The following is a 17,153-nucleotide window of genomic DNA, read 5'->3' as shown; positions in this document are numbered from 1 at the left end:
TGTTTGATTCAAAATTGCGAAAAAGTGAAAAAATATATTAGCTTGATTTTTTCGAAATCGTTTAGAGGAGGGTTTAACTTAAATTTTGGTATATCAAACTTTAAAATTGCTTCATTAGACCAAAAGTTATAACAAAAAGAGTAAAAAATCTTTTTTTAAAAAGAGCGAAAAAAGACGAAAAAAAAGGGTATCAAATCTTTTGTTAGAAAAAAAGACACTCAAATTTTCTCTTCTCCACTCAAATAGACTCGCTAAGCTTTAGAAACTTTTGGAAAAATTTTGATAAAAGTTTGTTGCTGGTTTAAACTTCATGCTCATTAATGAATCCATAAGGAGCTCTAAATTGGCAATAAAAATCATTAAAAACGAATAATAAAACAAAAAAGATGCACAGAAGTTCAAAAGTAAAACTTTACTGTCAATAAAGTACAGTGTTTTCTTGTCTAATTTGATACCCTGTTTTTTCGTCTTTTTGCGCTCTTTTTGAAAACAATTTTTTTACTCTTTTTGTCATAACTTTTGATCTAATGAAGCAATTTTAAAGTTTGATATACCAAAATTTAAGTTAAACCCTCCTCTAAACGATTTCGAAAAAATCAAGCTAATATATTTTTTCACTTTTTCGCAATTTTGAATCAAACAGGGGGAAGTTTTTTCAGAGACACCCGGTATAGTGACAAGAGAATCCCTGGGTAGAAACTTGCGAAGTCTGCGAAATAAGACCAATACCTTGATTAGCCTTTTTTATTTTTTCATCAAGGTGACGGTCAAAGGACAGCTTTTGATCGAGTATGAGACCAAGATGTTTTTGATGATCCTGAACTGCAATGGCTGCATTATTGAACGTAATTTCTGGGGGGTCAGGTGGATTTAGCCTCCTGGTAAAGTACACTTCAACTGCCTGTTTAGAAGGATCAGGGTTGAAGGACATTTTCCATTGATGAGCCCACTCACTTATCTTCTGCATGTCACTGTTCAACTCTTGAGAACAGCGAATATGATCTAGGATGAGTGAAAACAGGGACGAGTCATCAGCAAAAATTTTGATTATGGAGAGGATTCCCTCAGGGAGGTCGTTAATGTAAATCAAAAAAAAGAGGGGTCCGAGAATAGATCCCTGGGGTACACCGGCCAAGATTTCTGTCCAATCAGAAGCCTGACCATCAAGAACCACCCGCTGCGATCTCCCATAAAGAAAATTCTGGATTAATGAAAGAAGGGGGCCAGAAACACCATATGACTTGAGTTTGAATAACAAACCATCATGCCAAACTCTGTCAAAAGCTTTGGAAATATCAAGGAATACTCCACGAGTGTCTAGAGGTGGATCAACATCAAAACCATTCAGAATGTCGTGTGTTATGGATAACAGCTGAGACACACAGGAGTCACCCTTGCGGAAGCCAGACTAGGAATTTGTGAAAAGATTGTTGTTTTCGAAATAGGTGTAGACGGAGTCAAAGATACACTTTTCAAAGATTTTTCCAAAAAATAGGCAGGAGAGACACTGGTCTATAGTTTTTTACTACACTCTTGTCCCCTTTATTTTTGAATATAGGAACAACATTAGCCTTTTTCCAGTTTGATGGAAAAATGCATGAATCTAAAGAATATTGATAGATCTTCATAAGAGGTTTAACCAAGGATTAGTCACAGATCTTAACCATCTGTATAGAGATGTCATCCCAACCATGCGCTTTGTTAGTTTTAAGTCCGCGAATGAGGGCTAAAATTTTGACTTGATCGAGAGGTATATTGTTTATTCTGAGATTAAAGTCTATTCACGATAAGTGTGCACTCTTTTTTCATTTACCTATAACTTTTGAAGGAATTCTTCAATCTTTATAAATTTGGTATCATTGGAAAGATACTAGTGAGTGGAACAATTTGAAATAAAAAAATCTTTAAAAAAATTCTAAAAATGAAGATGAAAATGAAGAAGAAAATAAACCAGCTGCGCTGGAAGCTCCGGCTTAAGAGATTAAAAGATGTGAAAGATGAGCATGTTGAGTTAGTTGTGTTAGAATGTTGCCCACAAACTACTAATCAGAACAGATCAGAAAGCAAAGTAACAATTCTATTGCAGAGCGAGTATGAGAAATAATCTTAACAAATAAATAAACCAGCTAGAAGTTTAGCTCTTCTAAGTGATTACACATGCACTTTCTTGGCTAAAGAACCGACCCCACCCCCCGCCCACTCATCCTCGACTAAAAAAATCAAAATTGAGCTAAAGGAGATGAACATTTTAGAAGTGAATATTTCCAAGTCTTATACTGTAAATTAATTTTTTTCTAAACTTGCCAATAGTGAAGCCATGATGTGCCGTTAATTTGATTGTCCGGATAAAATTTTGGGGAGAAAAATAGCCTAATTAGAGGCCACGGCTTTTAGCTATAAGCATTATTTTTTCTGTTGGGATAATTTATGGAGGAGAGTAGGATAAACCAAATAAAATGGTACAATAGTGTGTATGTAATAAATACCTTAAGTGTATTAATTTTGGCGTGTACTTAATTTGGCGGTTGAGCGACAGGCTAATTTTGGCGGGTATTTAATTTGGCGGTTGATCAATTTTGGAAATTTTGGCGAGGATTTAATTTGGCGAATTGGAAATTTTGTCACACTGAAATGGGTGAAAATTACTCAAAAATATACTAAAAAGTTGTGATTCTTCACATAATTCTATTTTTGTTAATTTTGGCGGGTATTTAATTTGGCGGTTGACCGATTTTGAAAATTTTGGCGGGTATTTAATTTGGCGGATTTCGCCTAAAACCGCCAAATCCGCCAAATTTAATCCCCGCCAAAATTAATACACTTAAGGTAGTGGTATATTTGGAAAAAACCTGTTTCGGGTTTGAAAAATCTTCAAAAAGAACGGTCGCCCCAGCCAATGAAATTACGACAAAGTCCAAAAAATATCATTTTCAGTTGTAGCACTGTGAAAATTTCTCCGATCTTGTTCAAATTTACACAGGAATTGTGTCTTAGTATCCTTTACTGAATTCCCATAGGTAGTGATATGTTTGTAAAAAGTCTGTGTCGGGTTTGAAAAATCAAAAGGAACGGTCAACCCGCAATGAAATTACGACTAAGTCCAAAAAATAATTTTTTAAAAGTTATAACACTGTGAAAATTTCTTCGATCTTGTTCAAATTTACACAGGAATTGTGTTTTAGTATACTTTACTGAATTCTCATAGTGATATGTTTATAAAAAATCTGTGTCGGGTTTGAAAAATCAAAAGGAACGGTCGCAAGCCGCAATGAAATTACAACAAAGTCCAAAAACGATCATTTTCAGCCATAACACTGCAAAAATTTCTCCAATCTTGTCCTAATTTTCAAAGGAATTGTGTTTTAGTATCCTTTACTGAATTCTCATAGCGATATGTTTGTAAAATATCTGTGTCGGGTTTGAAATATCAAAAGGAACGGTCGCCAGCCGCGATGAAATTACAACAAAAAGTCCAAAAACGATCATTTTCAGCCATAAAACTGTGAAAATTTCTCCATTCTTGTTCAAATTTACACAGGAATTGTGTTTTAGTATTCTTTATTGAATTCTCATAGTGATATGTTTGTAAAAAATATGTGTCGGGTTTGAAGAATCAAAAGGAACGGTTGCCACTCAACAATAATAATGATGAATACAAAACAGGATCATTTTCAGCCATAAATATAACACCACAAAAACTACTCAGATCGTTTTCAAATTTTCACTGTAATGTAGTAATTTTAGTATTCTCTTTTAAATTCCAATGGATGTGTGTTTGAAAGTTTCATTGTCAAGTTACCAACAGAATTTTATGGTTAGCAGCCATATGCTGCTCAAAAGCCTCCTGCAACTCAACCAAATAGAAATATGCAAGATTTTTTAAGCACTCGATCAGCTGACGATTCATGGCCAAAATTTCTCCAAAGTCTTTCCACATTGTTAGAGATCCAGTGTGCATCAAACTTCTCATAAATCATGTCCAAAATTTCATGAATAATGATGAAAATGATTAATTTATCACTGAGATTTGCCAGTATTTGCTACACAGTCAACTAGTCGACTTTCGGCAGCCATCTTTTTCTTAAATACTTTCGGCCAATCAAATCACAGTATTATTTGAATCAGGTAATCCGTTTTTATTAAATCGGAATAGATTATCGGATTAGATAAACAAACAAAAAATGTCTTAAGCGTCGTCGGACGAGAGAGAATTTAAGGCTCCTAGGCCGGAGCAAAAATGAAGATCTTGTAGAAAAGTGCTATAACTATCATTCTCACTGGAGAGATTTCTTAATTATCGAACGTCATCACTGTGAAAAATTTTTTCTAAAATAATCATTCAGTCAAAAGATATCAAACAAAGTTAGAAGCTGATTGAAGTCTAAAAACGCTGTTTTCTGCAGTTTTTTGCTGTTTTTTGGGGTCAATCACTTATGGACTTTGTATCATAACTTTATATTGAATAAATATTTAATAAAATTTCTTCACAGTGATTATCTCTTAAGATCAAAAATCTCTCCAGTGAAAATGAAAGTTATGCACTTTTCTACAGATCTTCAGTTTTTCTTCTTCATTTTCATCTTCATTTTTAGAATTTTTTTAAAGATTTTTTTATTTCAAATGTTCCACTCACTATATCTTTCCAATGCTACCAAAAATTCAAGATTGAAGAATTCCTTCAGTTATAGGAAAAGAAAAAGAGTGCACATTATCGTGAATAGACTAGTTACCTAGTTTTTGTTGCGGCAATACACTATCAGGTTATGAGAGAGCACTGATTGAAAAGACAAAGAATTGATTAAAATATTTGTTTTCGTTGGAACATCAGCAATAAGATTATTGCTGGCATTCGAAAGTGGAATCCTGGTGACTTCCTCCCTAGGAGAAAATTGTTAGAATAGACCAGTTTTCTTAACCCAAAGTTTGGATCATTGAAGTATTTGCTAAGCGAGAGAAAAAATCTTTAGCATCCATGACAGCCCTTCTACACCTAGATTGATGTTCTTTGAGGATTTTAAGGTCTTCTTTTCTCCTCCCATTTTTTACATACCGCTCATAAGCTTTAGATTTTTCAAGTAGGGCTCTCTTTATCTCAGCTGTCATCCATACTGCATCCTTATTCCTGATGGTAATGACTTTATTAGGCACAAAGTTTGACATGATATTAATGATGGTTTCAGTGAAGAAGGAGACCCGGCCATCCACATAGTATCGAGTATGCTTTGCGCTGCAAAAGAGTTTATCACGATTTACCAAATTTACTGCTTGGATAACCAGGCTACAAAATGTGCTGAAGCAGAGTTTCTTGGTTATTTTGAAAATCAAAAAATAATAATAGTAATAAAAGTATAAAAGTACATATGCTGAAATATTACTTTTTATTTTCTATTTTATTATTATTCTTATTACAGTTTTGATCAAAAACGTACAGTAGAAAGACGACAAGGAAAGATTTAAACTGCGGTACGCTAATAATGAGAAAAATAGAATGGNTTAATCCTCATTTACACACATGTAATAAAAGAATTTCTGGGGACATTTCGACGCAAAACCAATTTTGGTTTTCTCAGGACAAATTTTGTTTCTTGCAATCTCGGGACCATTTTTCTCTAAAGTGCTAATTGTTGTAACATAATAATTTATAATATTTTACACAATTTGATACTTTAAAATTGCTAACTTATGAATTGAGCAAAGAACAAAGATGATTTGACTGATTGCAAAAATAATTGAACTTTAAAGTTAAACGAGAAAAAAATTCTCTGATAAAGGTGATAAAAATCACTAATTTTAGTACCAATTTATAAAAAAATTCTTAAACTTTAGTCTATGCTAATTTTAGGATGATAGTTGGTCGTATTTGGTGCGTTGGCGTGATGTTTGGCTTGACGAAAGTGTGTGTTCCAAATTCCCCTCACTCGTTAACGATTACTGGCAACGACATGCTCAAGCAACGAAAAACGACAATATTCAATCCACCGTCAATAGCGAAGGTGAATTATTCTAAGTTGATTAATTCTTAAGTTTTGTAAATCGTTTTCTTTCGTTGAAATTCATCCCTCTTTCTAAATAACACAACTCGACATTTTTGGATTGTTTGCTCGTATACAGTGGAGTCTCCATAAATCGAATAATCACGGAGCACACAAATTTGTTCGAGTTAAGGAGTAAGTTTTATGAAGGGACCACTTAACTTAACTGAAGGGACTATACATAAAACTTTCGAGGCATTCGAGTTATAGAGGTTCGATTTAAAGAGACTCTACTGTACAAAATCGTTATCTAGGAGTGTTGAAATTAACCGCTCCAAAGTACAAGTTAATGTGTTGCTGTTATGTCTATGTTAAGGTTTTAAGATTATTTCCATAATTATTGTAATTATGTTTTTACATCGAAGAGCGGCCTCTACAATCAGTGCCGAAATATATTGGCAATTTTGGGTATTTTAACGTTTTTCAGAATTTAAAGATCGGTTAAGAATTACAGTTTCAGTACTTCCACTTTGCTTCATTGTATTTTTCGATTTGGGAAGGGTTAAGTGGCTTCCAGGCTATATTCTCAGCCTTATTGGAATATTTTTGAGTTTTTAGATCCTGAGATCCTAAGGTCCTATGTCTAATGTTAAAATTCAGAGTTAAAACTCTACTTCCAAACTGTACTTCAAAGCACTTAGGTCGGTGTTTTTTTAGAATGTACCTGATGGACTTTTCAGAGATCTTTAAAATCATCTTTTTCGCGATATCTTCTTTGATGTTAGGAATTTTTGGACCTTATTTTTAGAAATGACGTATTTTTCCACGAGGATTCCAGTGATATAGGTTTCGGAGTAATTTGGGATGAAATATTCCAGAAAATCAAAATTTTCTGATTTTTACTATAGCAATTTTTTAAAACGGTTTTATCATCTAAACTCTTTGGAAATCTATTGTTGATATCATAAATTTTAAATTTTAAATTTAAGGAGTAGAAAAGGATGAATAATTCGACAATTTTCGATTTCGGGTGACATAAAAAGTGGAATACTTCATCCTATGTCACTCTTTCGGTGAATATATTGCTATTTTCTGAAAGATACACTCTTTACTATTACACTCATGTAATTTTCATCCTCAAAATAATATCGATTAGGTTTTAAAAGGTTCTTTTGGACGACCCGTTTTTTATCAATATTTTTGGAATATCTCATCCTTTTCTCCTCCTTTCCTCATTTTGCTTTCATTTTCTAAAAATTTATATGGTAAACTATTTGAAAGTATAATTTCAAAACGGAATCTTTCATAGATAAGGAGTAATTAACTGTGGAATTTTTCATCCATCTGCACATAAGAAAGCTCTCATCCTAGATTACTCCTAATTTTGTCCTTAAATTGTAGCTGTTCAACTTGTCCAGTTAAAGCCGGACAAAATAAATCGGAATATTTCATCCTATCTCTTTTTCTCAAAATAAATTGAAATACTCATGCCCGGGGGGGGGGGGGTACTTAGGCAAAAATAGGTGCTGGGTATGTGCGGACGGTAAGGGTCGGGTTTTTCACCTTTCAAAGTCTCTCTAAGGGTTACAAAAATCAGGAAATTTCAAAGTAGTCTCTCTAAGGGTGGGATAAATTCCGATTTTTAGAAAAAAAATTTGATTTTGAGAGAAAAAATTACAAAAAAGTCTCACTAAGGGTAGGAAATTTTTGAAAATCAGAGAAAATTTTTCGAAAAAGTCTCTCTAAGGGTCACTTTATCACTAAAATTTGGTCTCTCTAAGGGTCGGTTTTCGGAGGTCCCGTCCGCACATACCCCTCATTCACCAACCCTAGTACCCCCCCCCCCCCGGGTACTCATGTAATAATTTTCATTAAGAAAGATTGCATTAAACAGGAGATACCCAAAAAGACAGTCTGGTACATTCTAAAAAAACACCGACTTAGAAATCACTTGCGGTTTCAAAGTTTTGAGGGAATTCCCCTTTTGTGCCAAATATTTCGGCGCTGATTGTAGATTCCCTTTTTTACCTCAAAGAAGGTTCAGTTGACTTTTTCTTATTCGATCTCCTAAATAACAAGAACTTTCTTCGAATCAGAAAAATATTAAAATTGCAAAGAGTATCACTATCATATACCTGGGTTGAATTTTAGTAATAGTAGGATAGGCCATTTCACAGTCGCAAATGTGTAATCTAATGATGATTTACTATTGGTCCAAAGTTCTGAAATTTTTTGAAGATTTTTGCGTCTAGCCAACGGGAAGCCGTTATGGAGGCGCAATCAGTCCTGATCACCCATGATCCATTAAATTATGAAAGGGGACAGATCACATCTGAATCACCCATATCTAACCTGCTTTTATCTCAACTTTCAGAAATCAATCTAGTTGCTCCTAACGAAGATATGATTGTCGAAAACAATGCAGTTATTCAACCCTCTACATCGACAATCGACGAAAATGCTGGCGTTGAAACTCAAGTACCGATAATCACGTCTCCCGTACCGACAACTATAACCGACGACAATAAAGAATTGAACAAGAATTCGAACGAGGATATATCCACTGAGAATGTGAACTTGATAAGTTCGAGTGTACAAGAAACTGTAGTTGCTGACACCTCTTTTAATATCGAAAGCAACGAACAAACGGCAACTATCAGCTCTTTTCTACCAACTGAGAACCTAATCAAAACTGAAATATTGTCTGCAGATGATACTTCAGTCCAACAACCAGCACCTCAGTTAAATCAAAGTTTTACTGAAGAAAATCAAACAACGACAAACACTTCTTTTCTTAGCAATCCTAATGAGAATGTTGTCGCTTTACAAGAAACACCGACCAATATTGTTTCTCTTGTACCAAGTCTTTCATTTTCTACCAACGCTGGTGATTCATCAAACAAGAATGTCATTGTTTTACAAAATGATGGTCAAACTGTATTAATTGAACAACATCCAACCGCAATCGCAGCTACGAATGAACAAGTTGCTCCAATTTTGGACCAAGGGGAATCGCAAGAGTCCCTAGTAAACGAGTCAAGACACAAAGGAACTAAAATAGTTGACGGTGCAAAACCGTCTGTACTTGCCTCATCTTTAAAACCACCAACGATCTCAAAAGTTCAAGTTAAATGCGATACCTGTGAGAAAGTATTATCTAGTCGTAACGCGCTACGCGAACATCGAATTCTGGTACATCTAAAGAACGGAAGGTTCGCTTGTGGTTCCTGTGATAAGCGCTTCTCCAGTAATTACGCTTTGAATCTGCATTCATTATCTCACTCTAACGAACGTAATTATGTTTGTGACAAATGCGGAAGTAGCCATAAACGTGCGCGTGAGTTACGAAATCACGTCAAAGACATGCATACGGACGACAAAACTTACCGATGTGACGTGTGTTTTGAATGTTTTAAAGAGAAGTTTCTATTAAAATCACACTGTCAGTCTACACACAAAGACACCGTCACAAACTGTGTCGTTTGCAAACATAAACTAATGACACCAACCTCTATATATTTTCACTCTTTACAACACGCCGGAGTTCGAGATCACAAATGTGGAACTTGTGATAATGCATTCAAAACATCCAAAGCTTTGAAAAAACATCAATCGACTCATGATCCGGAGCGAAGGCCGTATAAGGATTGCCCGAAATGCGGAAAATCGTTTTTAAGCCGGTCAAGTTATTATGAACATTATCACTTGCATGATGAAGAGTCTGAAAAATATCGTTGTGATGATTGTGATTCTGGATTCAAACATTCTTCGAGTTTGAAACGCCATGCTGTACGCCACCGCCCGGGCGGTGATTTAGAATTTCCAAAAGAAAATCCATACGCCGAAATGGACGAAGCACTATTACCGAGTCTCTGTTGCCGGAAATGTCGTAAACTGTACACTTCTAAATCAGGTTATTATGACCATTTAAAGAAATGTCAATACGGTGTTGTCGAATCTTTTAAATGTGATTTTTGCGAACGTGTTTATACCAAACGAAGTGCTTTGAATCGGCATGTCCGGCAAACACATCCGGACATTCATGCTCATTTATTGGAAGGTACAATCACTGATGCCACCGTAGTTGAGCCAGTTGATGGATCAGAAACAATGACTGTGGATATTCAGCCCACCACTGTTGAAGTCATCAATACGGGTGTAGGAGATGAAAATGAAGTTCAAATACAATTTCAAGTTGCGTTGGCACCACATAAGGAAGGAATTACAGAGACGGGCGTTGAGGAAGTAGAAATGACATCCGAACCATAATCGGATGCCCTTACTCTTGATTGACATTCATTTCCTCTACACGCGTTTTTATAAGAACATCCAAAATTTTTGAAGCCTTGGAATGTTCTCTTGATTGACATTCATTTCCTCTACACGTTTTTTATATAAGAACATCCAAAAATTTTCAAGCCTTCGAATGTTCTTACTTTTTTGATTTTTAAGCCTAAAATGTTCTTAACATTTTCTTATTTTCGCCATTTTTTGAGTTTTATTTTACTGCCCCAAAGAACACCCTTGAATTGGTCTTTCGTATTTATCTTTAAATCTCACTCTCTCACTTTTTTACGACAATTTTTCGCCATGAAGAACAGAAATTAGGTTCACGATTATAAATACCCTTGATTTCCGAGTGCAAAATCCTCCTCTCTGAAGGGAGAACAAATAGCCTGGAGTTCCTCTATTGTGTAGACTAGGTTATACTTCTAATAGGTTGCAAAATTCATCCCCCTCTTTCCCTTTCAATGGATCCAATCACTTCCTGGTGCTAAATGATTTTGTAGTTCTGAAGCTTCTATTATAACACCCCTTTCTCACAGATCCTCTGGAAAAATGGGCCAAAATATCGTCCCAAGTGGAAAACTATCCCCCAATTTTTGTCCCCACTGAAAATAATCAAGTAAACCAGATTTTCCCATCCCCACTGAATTTTCTAGCTTGAAAACAAATGAATTGAAATCCCCAGCCATAAAAAATGTGGGGATATCAATCCCCATCGAGTTTCAGTCCGATATTTTCATCCCCACTGGCTGAAAAAAATCCCACCGGGTCTGTGGGAAGGGGATGTCTTATAATTTACACTGTTCAGTCATTCAAACTTTTTGAATTTGCAAGGGACGTTTTTTCTCCTACCTGTTTTTTATTTTGTATTTTTTCTAGACTAGTTTACCTTTTTAATTTTTCCCTATTATCTGATGAGCTTTTTCGTGTTAATTTTTTTTACAATAGCAATATTTAGTGAAATAGTGTTGACTTTGAATGATTTACAGACCATAATTACAGGAAATTATTAATATTTCATTTCTTTCTAGCTGTGATAGTGAAAGATGCCGGCTCCTTCGTATTTGACAGATATGATAAATTATTAAAATTGCATCAATGAATATTTTTATGTCACTTTCGTGTATTCGTCTTATTTAAAATAGTGTCAAAATTTTTTTGTTAAATTTTTTTTGGGAATTTCTTGAAAGCACGCTTTTCTTATAAAAAAAGTTTCTTTCTAAAAAAATTCGTATATATGACAATATGTCAACATTACTATAAAGAGAATGGGTTGCTCAGTCCCAAAAACAGGCAATCGAATACACGATATAAAGTTGCAGCTGGTGGAGTTTGGCACCGAATTGCCTTTAGCGAAATTGTTCACAACCATAAATCAATCGAGATTTTTTTGTAAGCACAAACATATTTGACTTTACCCAGTTCGCTTGTTTTTATTTTTCTTGATTGGTGAATTCCTCTCAAAGATGATGTTTTCTATAGAACCTTGACATGTCAATACTTCTTAAAAGAGAATACAGGGAATGCCTAGCGATAAAACATTTAAAACATTCTTATGTTGTAAACATTATTCCATGTATAACAAAATGATATTTGTGTGTCGATGAAGATAATGTGCTTTTCTGATATTTTCTAATACTTTTTTCGAGAATTTTAAAAACTTTTCCAGAGGAGGTATGCTGGGTGCTGCTACGCGTGGGAAGCCAAGAAAACCGCCTTCATCCGCCCTTCTCACTGCTTTAAAGAAAATCTCACAAGTTCAAAAAATCCGTAAGAAACCAAAAGTTGAGGAAATAGAAGATAACACTCCAATAGTCAACCTTAAAGATAAAACTGATGAGGATACATCTAATACGCGAAATGATGATTTGAAGACACCTCCAGCTCTGGTGACGGGGGATGCATCCACCAAAGAGGAACATCAGAAAGACAAATCAGACGACCAAAACGCCCTTTTTCGAGCACCCGGTGGACCTTATTATAAATACAGCCCTGATGATAAAATGAGACTTAACGAGGTTAGATTTTTTCATTTATACCAAAATAAATTCTTTCTTGTGAATTCCCATCGATAAATCGTCGTTAACATGATTGACTTAAAGTTTAATCTAAAAATCAGTACCTTACAAAATCAATAGTTATACACATTTTTTTATAAGCAACCCCAATTTTCGACTCAGGGCCGAAGTTGCAATTTCTCTTCGTAAACTATCTCTTAAATTTTCTTATAAATCTACTACTTTTAAATTAGCTGATGAGACAAAATGATTTAACTTGGGGACAGATCGAAGGTGAGAATTTTTTAATTAATTTTCATATGATTTTCCTTCGAAAATACACAACAATTTTACTTCATAAATAGACTTGCAATTTTCCTTCAAAAATACATAACAATTTTACTTCATAAATAGACTGCAATTTTCCTTCAAAAATACAGAATAATTTTACAAATAAGGAGCAGTTGAAAGATACATAGCAGATACTTTATAAAAACCCTACAATTCTCCTTCAAAAACAAAATACACAACACAATTGTTGTAAATTAGAAAGATTGTGTATTTCTTTTCTTCTTTAGAACTATTCACATGCTTTCAAGAATTTGACATTTTCGGTCGTGGGGTCATTGATGCATTTTCAATCAAACATGTATCGAGTTTTACTGGACGTGAAATTTCCGAAGACGAAGCCCAAGAAATCATTGCAACTATGGTCGAGCCTCAAGGTAGACCCAGCTGGCACACAACCTTGTTTCAACATTCATATAACGTTATATGGACGTTGTGAACGTTAGATAAACGTTTAAATATCGTTGTGTGCCAACTGGGAGAGCAAGATTACAATCTAACCCTGTCTGAATTGCCCGATTAGAACCTTTCAACCAATATAGGGGTGGAATGAAGGAGCTAAAGTCCATTCGCTTTAAGTATACACTAATTCTTGTTTTGCATGCTATCTTTCAATCAATGATTCAATCCTATCGAATCATATACCGCTGAACAACAAAATAGTGTACACTTAAAGCGAATGGATTTTATTAGACTGTTTTGATGGGCTTGTATTTGCCCTTTGTAAAGAACTCCAAAATCCAGTGGATATTCTAGAAATTAATGGGTGGGAATGATATTTCAGTGTATCTTGCTCTTTGGCTTAAGTTTTGGGGTAATGGCTTTGGCAAGAGACTGAATGGAGCATACGTAGACTTTCTAATGAATCGCTTAAGAATAGAATCTACATCTCTGAAGAGGATGGCTATACAGGAGATACATGAATAAAGGAGGAAAAAAAGATCCATTTTTCTTTTATTGATATGCAATAATACAAAACACGCATAATATCTCTGCAACGACATGCTTTGATCTTCTACCCTGTATAATCTTCATTCTCTAATTCGAGTTTAAGACTCCCCGTAATCCGAATAATTTAACTCGGAGAAAAGTTAATGCAATTTACATTACTGTCTAGATGAAAATAATTCCACCAATGTACCTATTGGAAACCCAACTACAAAGCCAGTCGGTGTGTTAGATTTCATTGATTTCGTTCGTGCAATGTCGGGCGTTACCAAGGAACCACTGGATGAATGGGATTTGAAACAAGTGTTCAAAGTATTTGATGTGGATGATGATTCGTTTATTTCACCACCAGAAATGCATCGAGCTTTCTTAACGCTTGGTATCGATTTGACTCGATTGGAAATTAATGATATTTTTCGAGAATTTGATCAAGATGATGATGGCCTGATTTCTTTTGAAGGTACGTGAGGACTAAAGGACAAACATTTTTTTTCGAAGTCTAAGATATTGCTAAAATGATTTTAGGGGCTATATTTTAGGTTTTATTTTAGGTGCACAGTGCCTTGTTTGAGATACTAATAGTAGTTGGCATACAATTCACGACTTAAGATGATCAAAAGCCTTTCTGAGAAATAACACTCCTGTCTCAGCTTTAGAAATTTTGAGAAATGGCCAATCTCCCCAGGCTAGGTATTATCATAGACGAGGAAGTAAAACGTGTGCTTGCCCATCTACATACACGATTTTATGTGTAAAGTCCCTCTTAAATATGCAGTCTGGCACGTGTACTTTCCACCTCATACGTCATAGTCCATCGGTTCACAATAAGCCTCGTTAAGTCTCATTGGATTGAATATTGGATGGTTAGAGGTTAACACGATTTTTGCAATAATTTTGTAGTTAATGACCAATTATTCTGATTATGTTTATCAACTATTATTAACTTTCCCATTCATAGAATTTGAATTCCTCATCGAAGGAGCGCACAATCAAATCACAAGAGAAGAACGTAAGAAAATTGAAGAATTTGAACGTGAACAACTACAAAGAGAAGAAGAAGTAAGAAAAAGGGAAGAAGAAGAAGAACAAGCTATTCAAATGAGAATTTCTCAAAGTGCTGATGTTGATCCAGAAATGACCAGTGTCTTTGGTGGGCAAATGTGACTGATAAACGTTTTTTTTTTTTATAAGAACATCCAAAAATTTTGAAGCCTAAAAATGTTCTTAACGTGTTCTTGCTTTCACCATTTTGCCCATTTTTTCTAAGAAACCGGCTTTTTTAGAGTCGGCAAAGCCTTAAAATGTTCTTAAATTGTCCTTAACATTTCGGCCATCGTTCTTAAAAAGATTTTTTTTAAACGTGTAAAACGAAAACTCGTATCTCTGTGTATCCCAGGCTTTATCAACGCTACCGATGGACGCCAGAGAAGACAGGGTATCAGTAAGCATGAAAGAGCCATTACTGTAATACGCAAGGAATTGGTTGAAATGTTAAAATATTATACAACGTACAATTATTTTTAACCATGAGTACAGTATATAATTCAATGGCGTACAAAATAACTTTATATTTGAAACATTTTATTATAACTTGATGTAGTAGCTCTTGATCCACGGGGGAGGGCACTTTTGATAAAATTGCGTACGGGGACGTGCCGCTGGTTTGGGTCCCTTTTTATGCTCTGAAGATATCTGACAGGGTCCCAAATTTACTGCGATTTTAGATGTATATCTGACAGGGTCGACTTTGGGTTATTTTGGACATTTTTCAGGTCGGAAATTATAAAGTTTTCCAATTTTTCGTCTACTTTTAGTCATTTTTAACACTCTTCAGGATGAGAAGGGGAAAATTTTCAATTTTTTCGTTCTGAAACGGTCCCAAATTTACCAAACTGCCAGCGGCAGATCCCTGTTGGTCGTCAAAGTCAGTACCCCCAGATTCTTGACAATCTTGGAAGTTTGGTGTATTCTTTTGTTCTTAAAATGTTCTTGATTTCACCATTTCATAATTTTTTATAAAGTTTTATTTATGCAAATTCCTAAGAAATTGGGTGCTAAACTTTTCTTAATTTGTTCTCAAGTTTTTGGCCATCGAATGTTGATGTTTCCATATACTTTAATGGGATAAATTTTCGCGGGGATTAAATTTCGCGGTTGAGCTCATCCGCGAAATTTTAAGATTTCGCGGGGATTAATTTTCGCGGATGGCACTATTGGGGGGCATTATTTTCCCGATTTTGTGACTTTTACTGTCAAATCATGCATATTGGTTGTTGAAATACACATTATTTGCGCCTCTTTGATGCAAGTAACCATTCAAATAGTATTTATTTGACATATTTTGAGTTTTGTTTAGAAATATTTCGCGGATGGGCCTTTCTCAAATTTCCAATGGGACTTATTTTCGCGGATGACACCCAAATCCGCGAAATCCGCGAAAATTAATCCCCGCGAAAATTTATCCCATTAAAGTAGGTTTGGACACAGGGGAGGGGGCTAAATGGTTCAAAAACAACTGGAATCTAGGGGTCAAGATGAACATTTACATTTTACAAGAGTTTTTGTCATTGGATTGGTCGTTAACTATTCAACATTATATTTTTCTAAAGAACGCGTCATCTCTATTGTTTTGAATAACCAATTATGTGAGCATCTTATAAAAACTTCAACACAACTGGAACCTAGAAATAGCTTTAGGTCAGGGGCCCACCTACTCAGCTAGGGGTCATCTACATTTAGACCATTTATTCAAACTAAAATGTGGATTGAATCATAAACTATCGTCATTATCATGTTAATTCGGTCACAGCGAATTTAGAATAGCAAAAATTTTAGCCTGTGGCGCAAAACTTTGTCCATTTCATACATTTCATTATACATTCTTTCACATTTAATAAAAGTTCTGTCTCAGTGAGACGGTAATATCTGTTGGGATCTTTTGTCAACAGGCTTATGTTACCCTGAATATCAGAGGTTAAGTTTTCAAAGAATATATTAACCTCTGAAGACCAATAATAGAAATTTTATCGCGCATGTGTCAATCTAATCACTGTAGAAAGAATCAAAGATGAAGAGCAAATATTACCTTATTAATGTCTAGCAGACTGTATCAGTATGCAGTTTACTATTTACGAATTCCCCAGAAACCTCCAAGTGTAATCGAAGTGAGTCTCTTTCGAATAAGAAATCATTTACATGATCCCCAAATGTATAACACTAATTACTAAACTATTAATTATGGAAATGTCACTTTTAATTGAATCGAAATAACAGACCTGACTCTTTTTAAAAAGCATTGATGATATTTTTTTGTTGTATTTTCAACGACGGGAATAAAAATATCAAAACTTTGAACTTCATCCAAGATCTTGGATGGTCGTCATGATTACTTTTGTCTTCGTTGATTGCACGCTGAATAGAATCTCTATTCGTCGGCACAACGTCAATATATGATTTTGACCTGTGCTTTTCACGGTAGGCTTATGTTGCATTCAATTGTGCTTAGCAATGAGATTAAAGCACTTCTAAAGATACATCTTATTTATCAAATTTTCATAGTTTCTCAAACTTTTGGGGAATGGGTCCTACTCCTTACGGAACG

At 34.8% G+C, this 17,153-nt stretch overlaps 2 protein-coding genes across 2 annotated transcripts in view; both read left to right on the top strand.

Annotated features, from left to right (window-relative positions):
* The window catches only part of LOC136810460 (uncharacterized), a 31,447-nt gene extending 21,116 nt beyond the window's left edge, over nt 1-10,331 (top strand). Inside the window, exons 2-3 of the mRNA XM_067067019.1 lie at nt 5,843-5,993; nt 8,347-10,331. Coding sequence (XP_066923120.1) covers nt 5,843-5,993; nt 8,347-10,241 — 2,046 coding nt within the window. The 3' untranslated portion in view covers nt 10,242-10,331. The remainder of the gene's footprint in view (nt 1-5,842; nt 5,994-8,346) is intronic.
* A 1,512-nt stretch (nt 10,332-11,843) lies between these two features.
* On the top strand, nt 11,844-14,793 carry LOC136810457 (uncharacterized). Its single transcript, XM_067067016.1, has 5 exons — nt 11,844-12,277; nt 12,511-12,550; nt 12,835-12,981; nt 13,722-14,012; nt 14,511-14,793. The coding sequence occupies exons 1-5, from the start codon at nt 11,936-11,938 to the stop codon at nt 14,714-14,716; spliced, it is 1,026 nt and encodes a 341-aa protein (XP_066923117.1). The 5' UTR covers nt 11,844-11,935; the 3' UTR covers nt 14,717-14,793.
* Nucleotides 14,794-17,153: the final 2,360 nt, after the last annotated feature.

Source organism: Clytia hemisphaerica, unplaced genomic scaffold (genome assembly GCF_902728285.1).
Source record: "Clytia hemisphaerica strain Z4C2 unplaced genomic scaffold, Clytia hemisphaerica genome assembly, whole genome shotgun sequence".
Classification (NCBI taxonomy): domain Eukaryota; kingdom Metazoa; phylum Cnidaria; class Hydrozoa; order Leptothecata; family Clytiidae; genus Clytia; species Clytia hemisphaerica.
The sequence above is the reverse complement of the archived record's forward strand: the minus strand, read 5'-3'. Positions and strand labels throughout refer to the sequence as shown.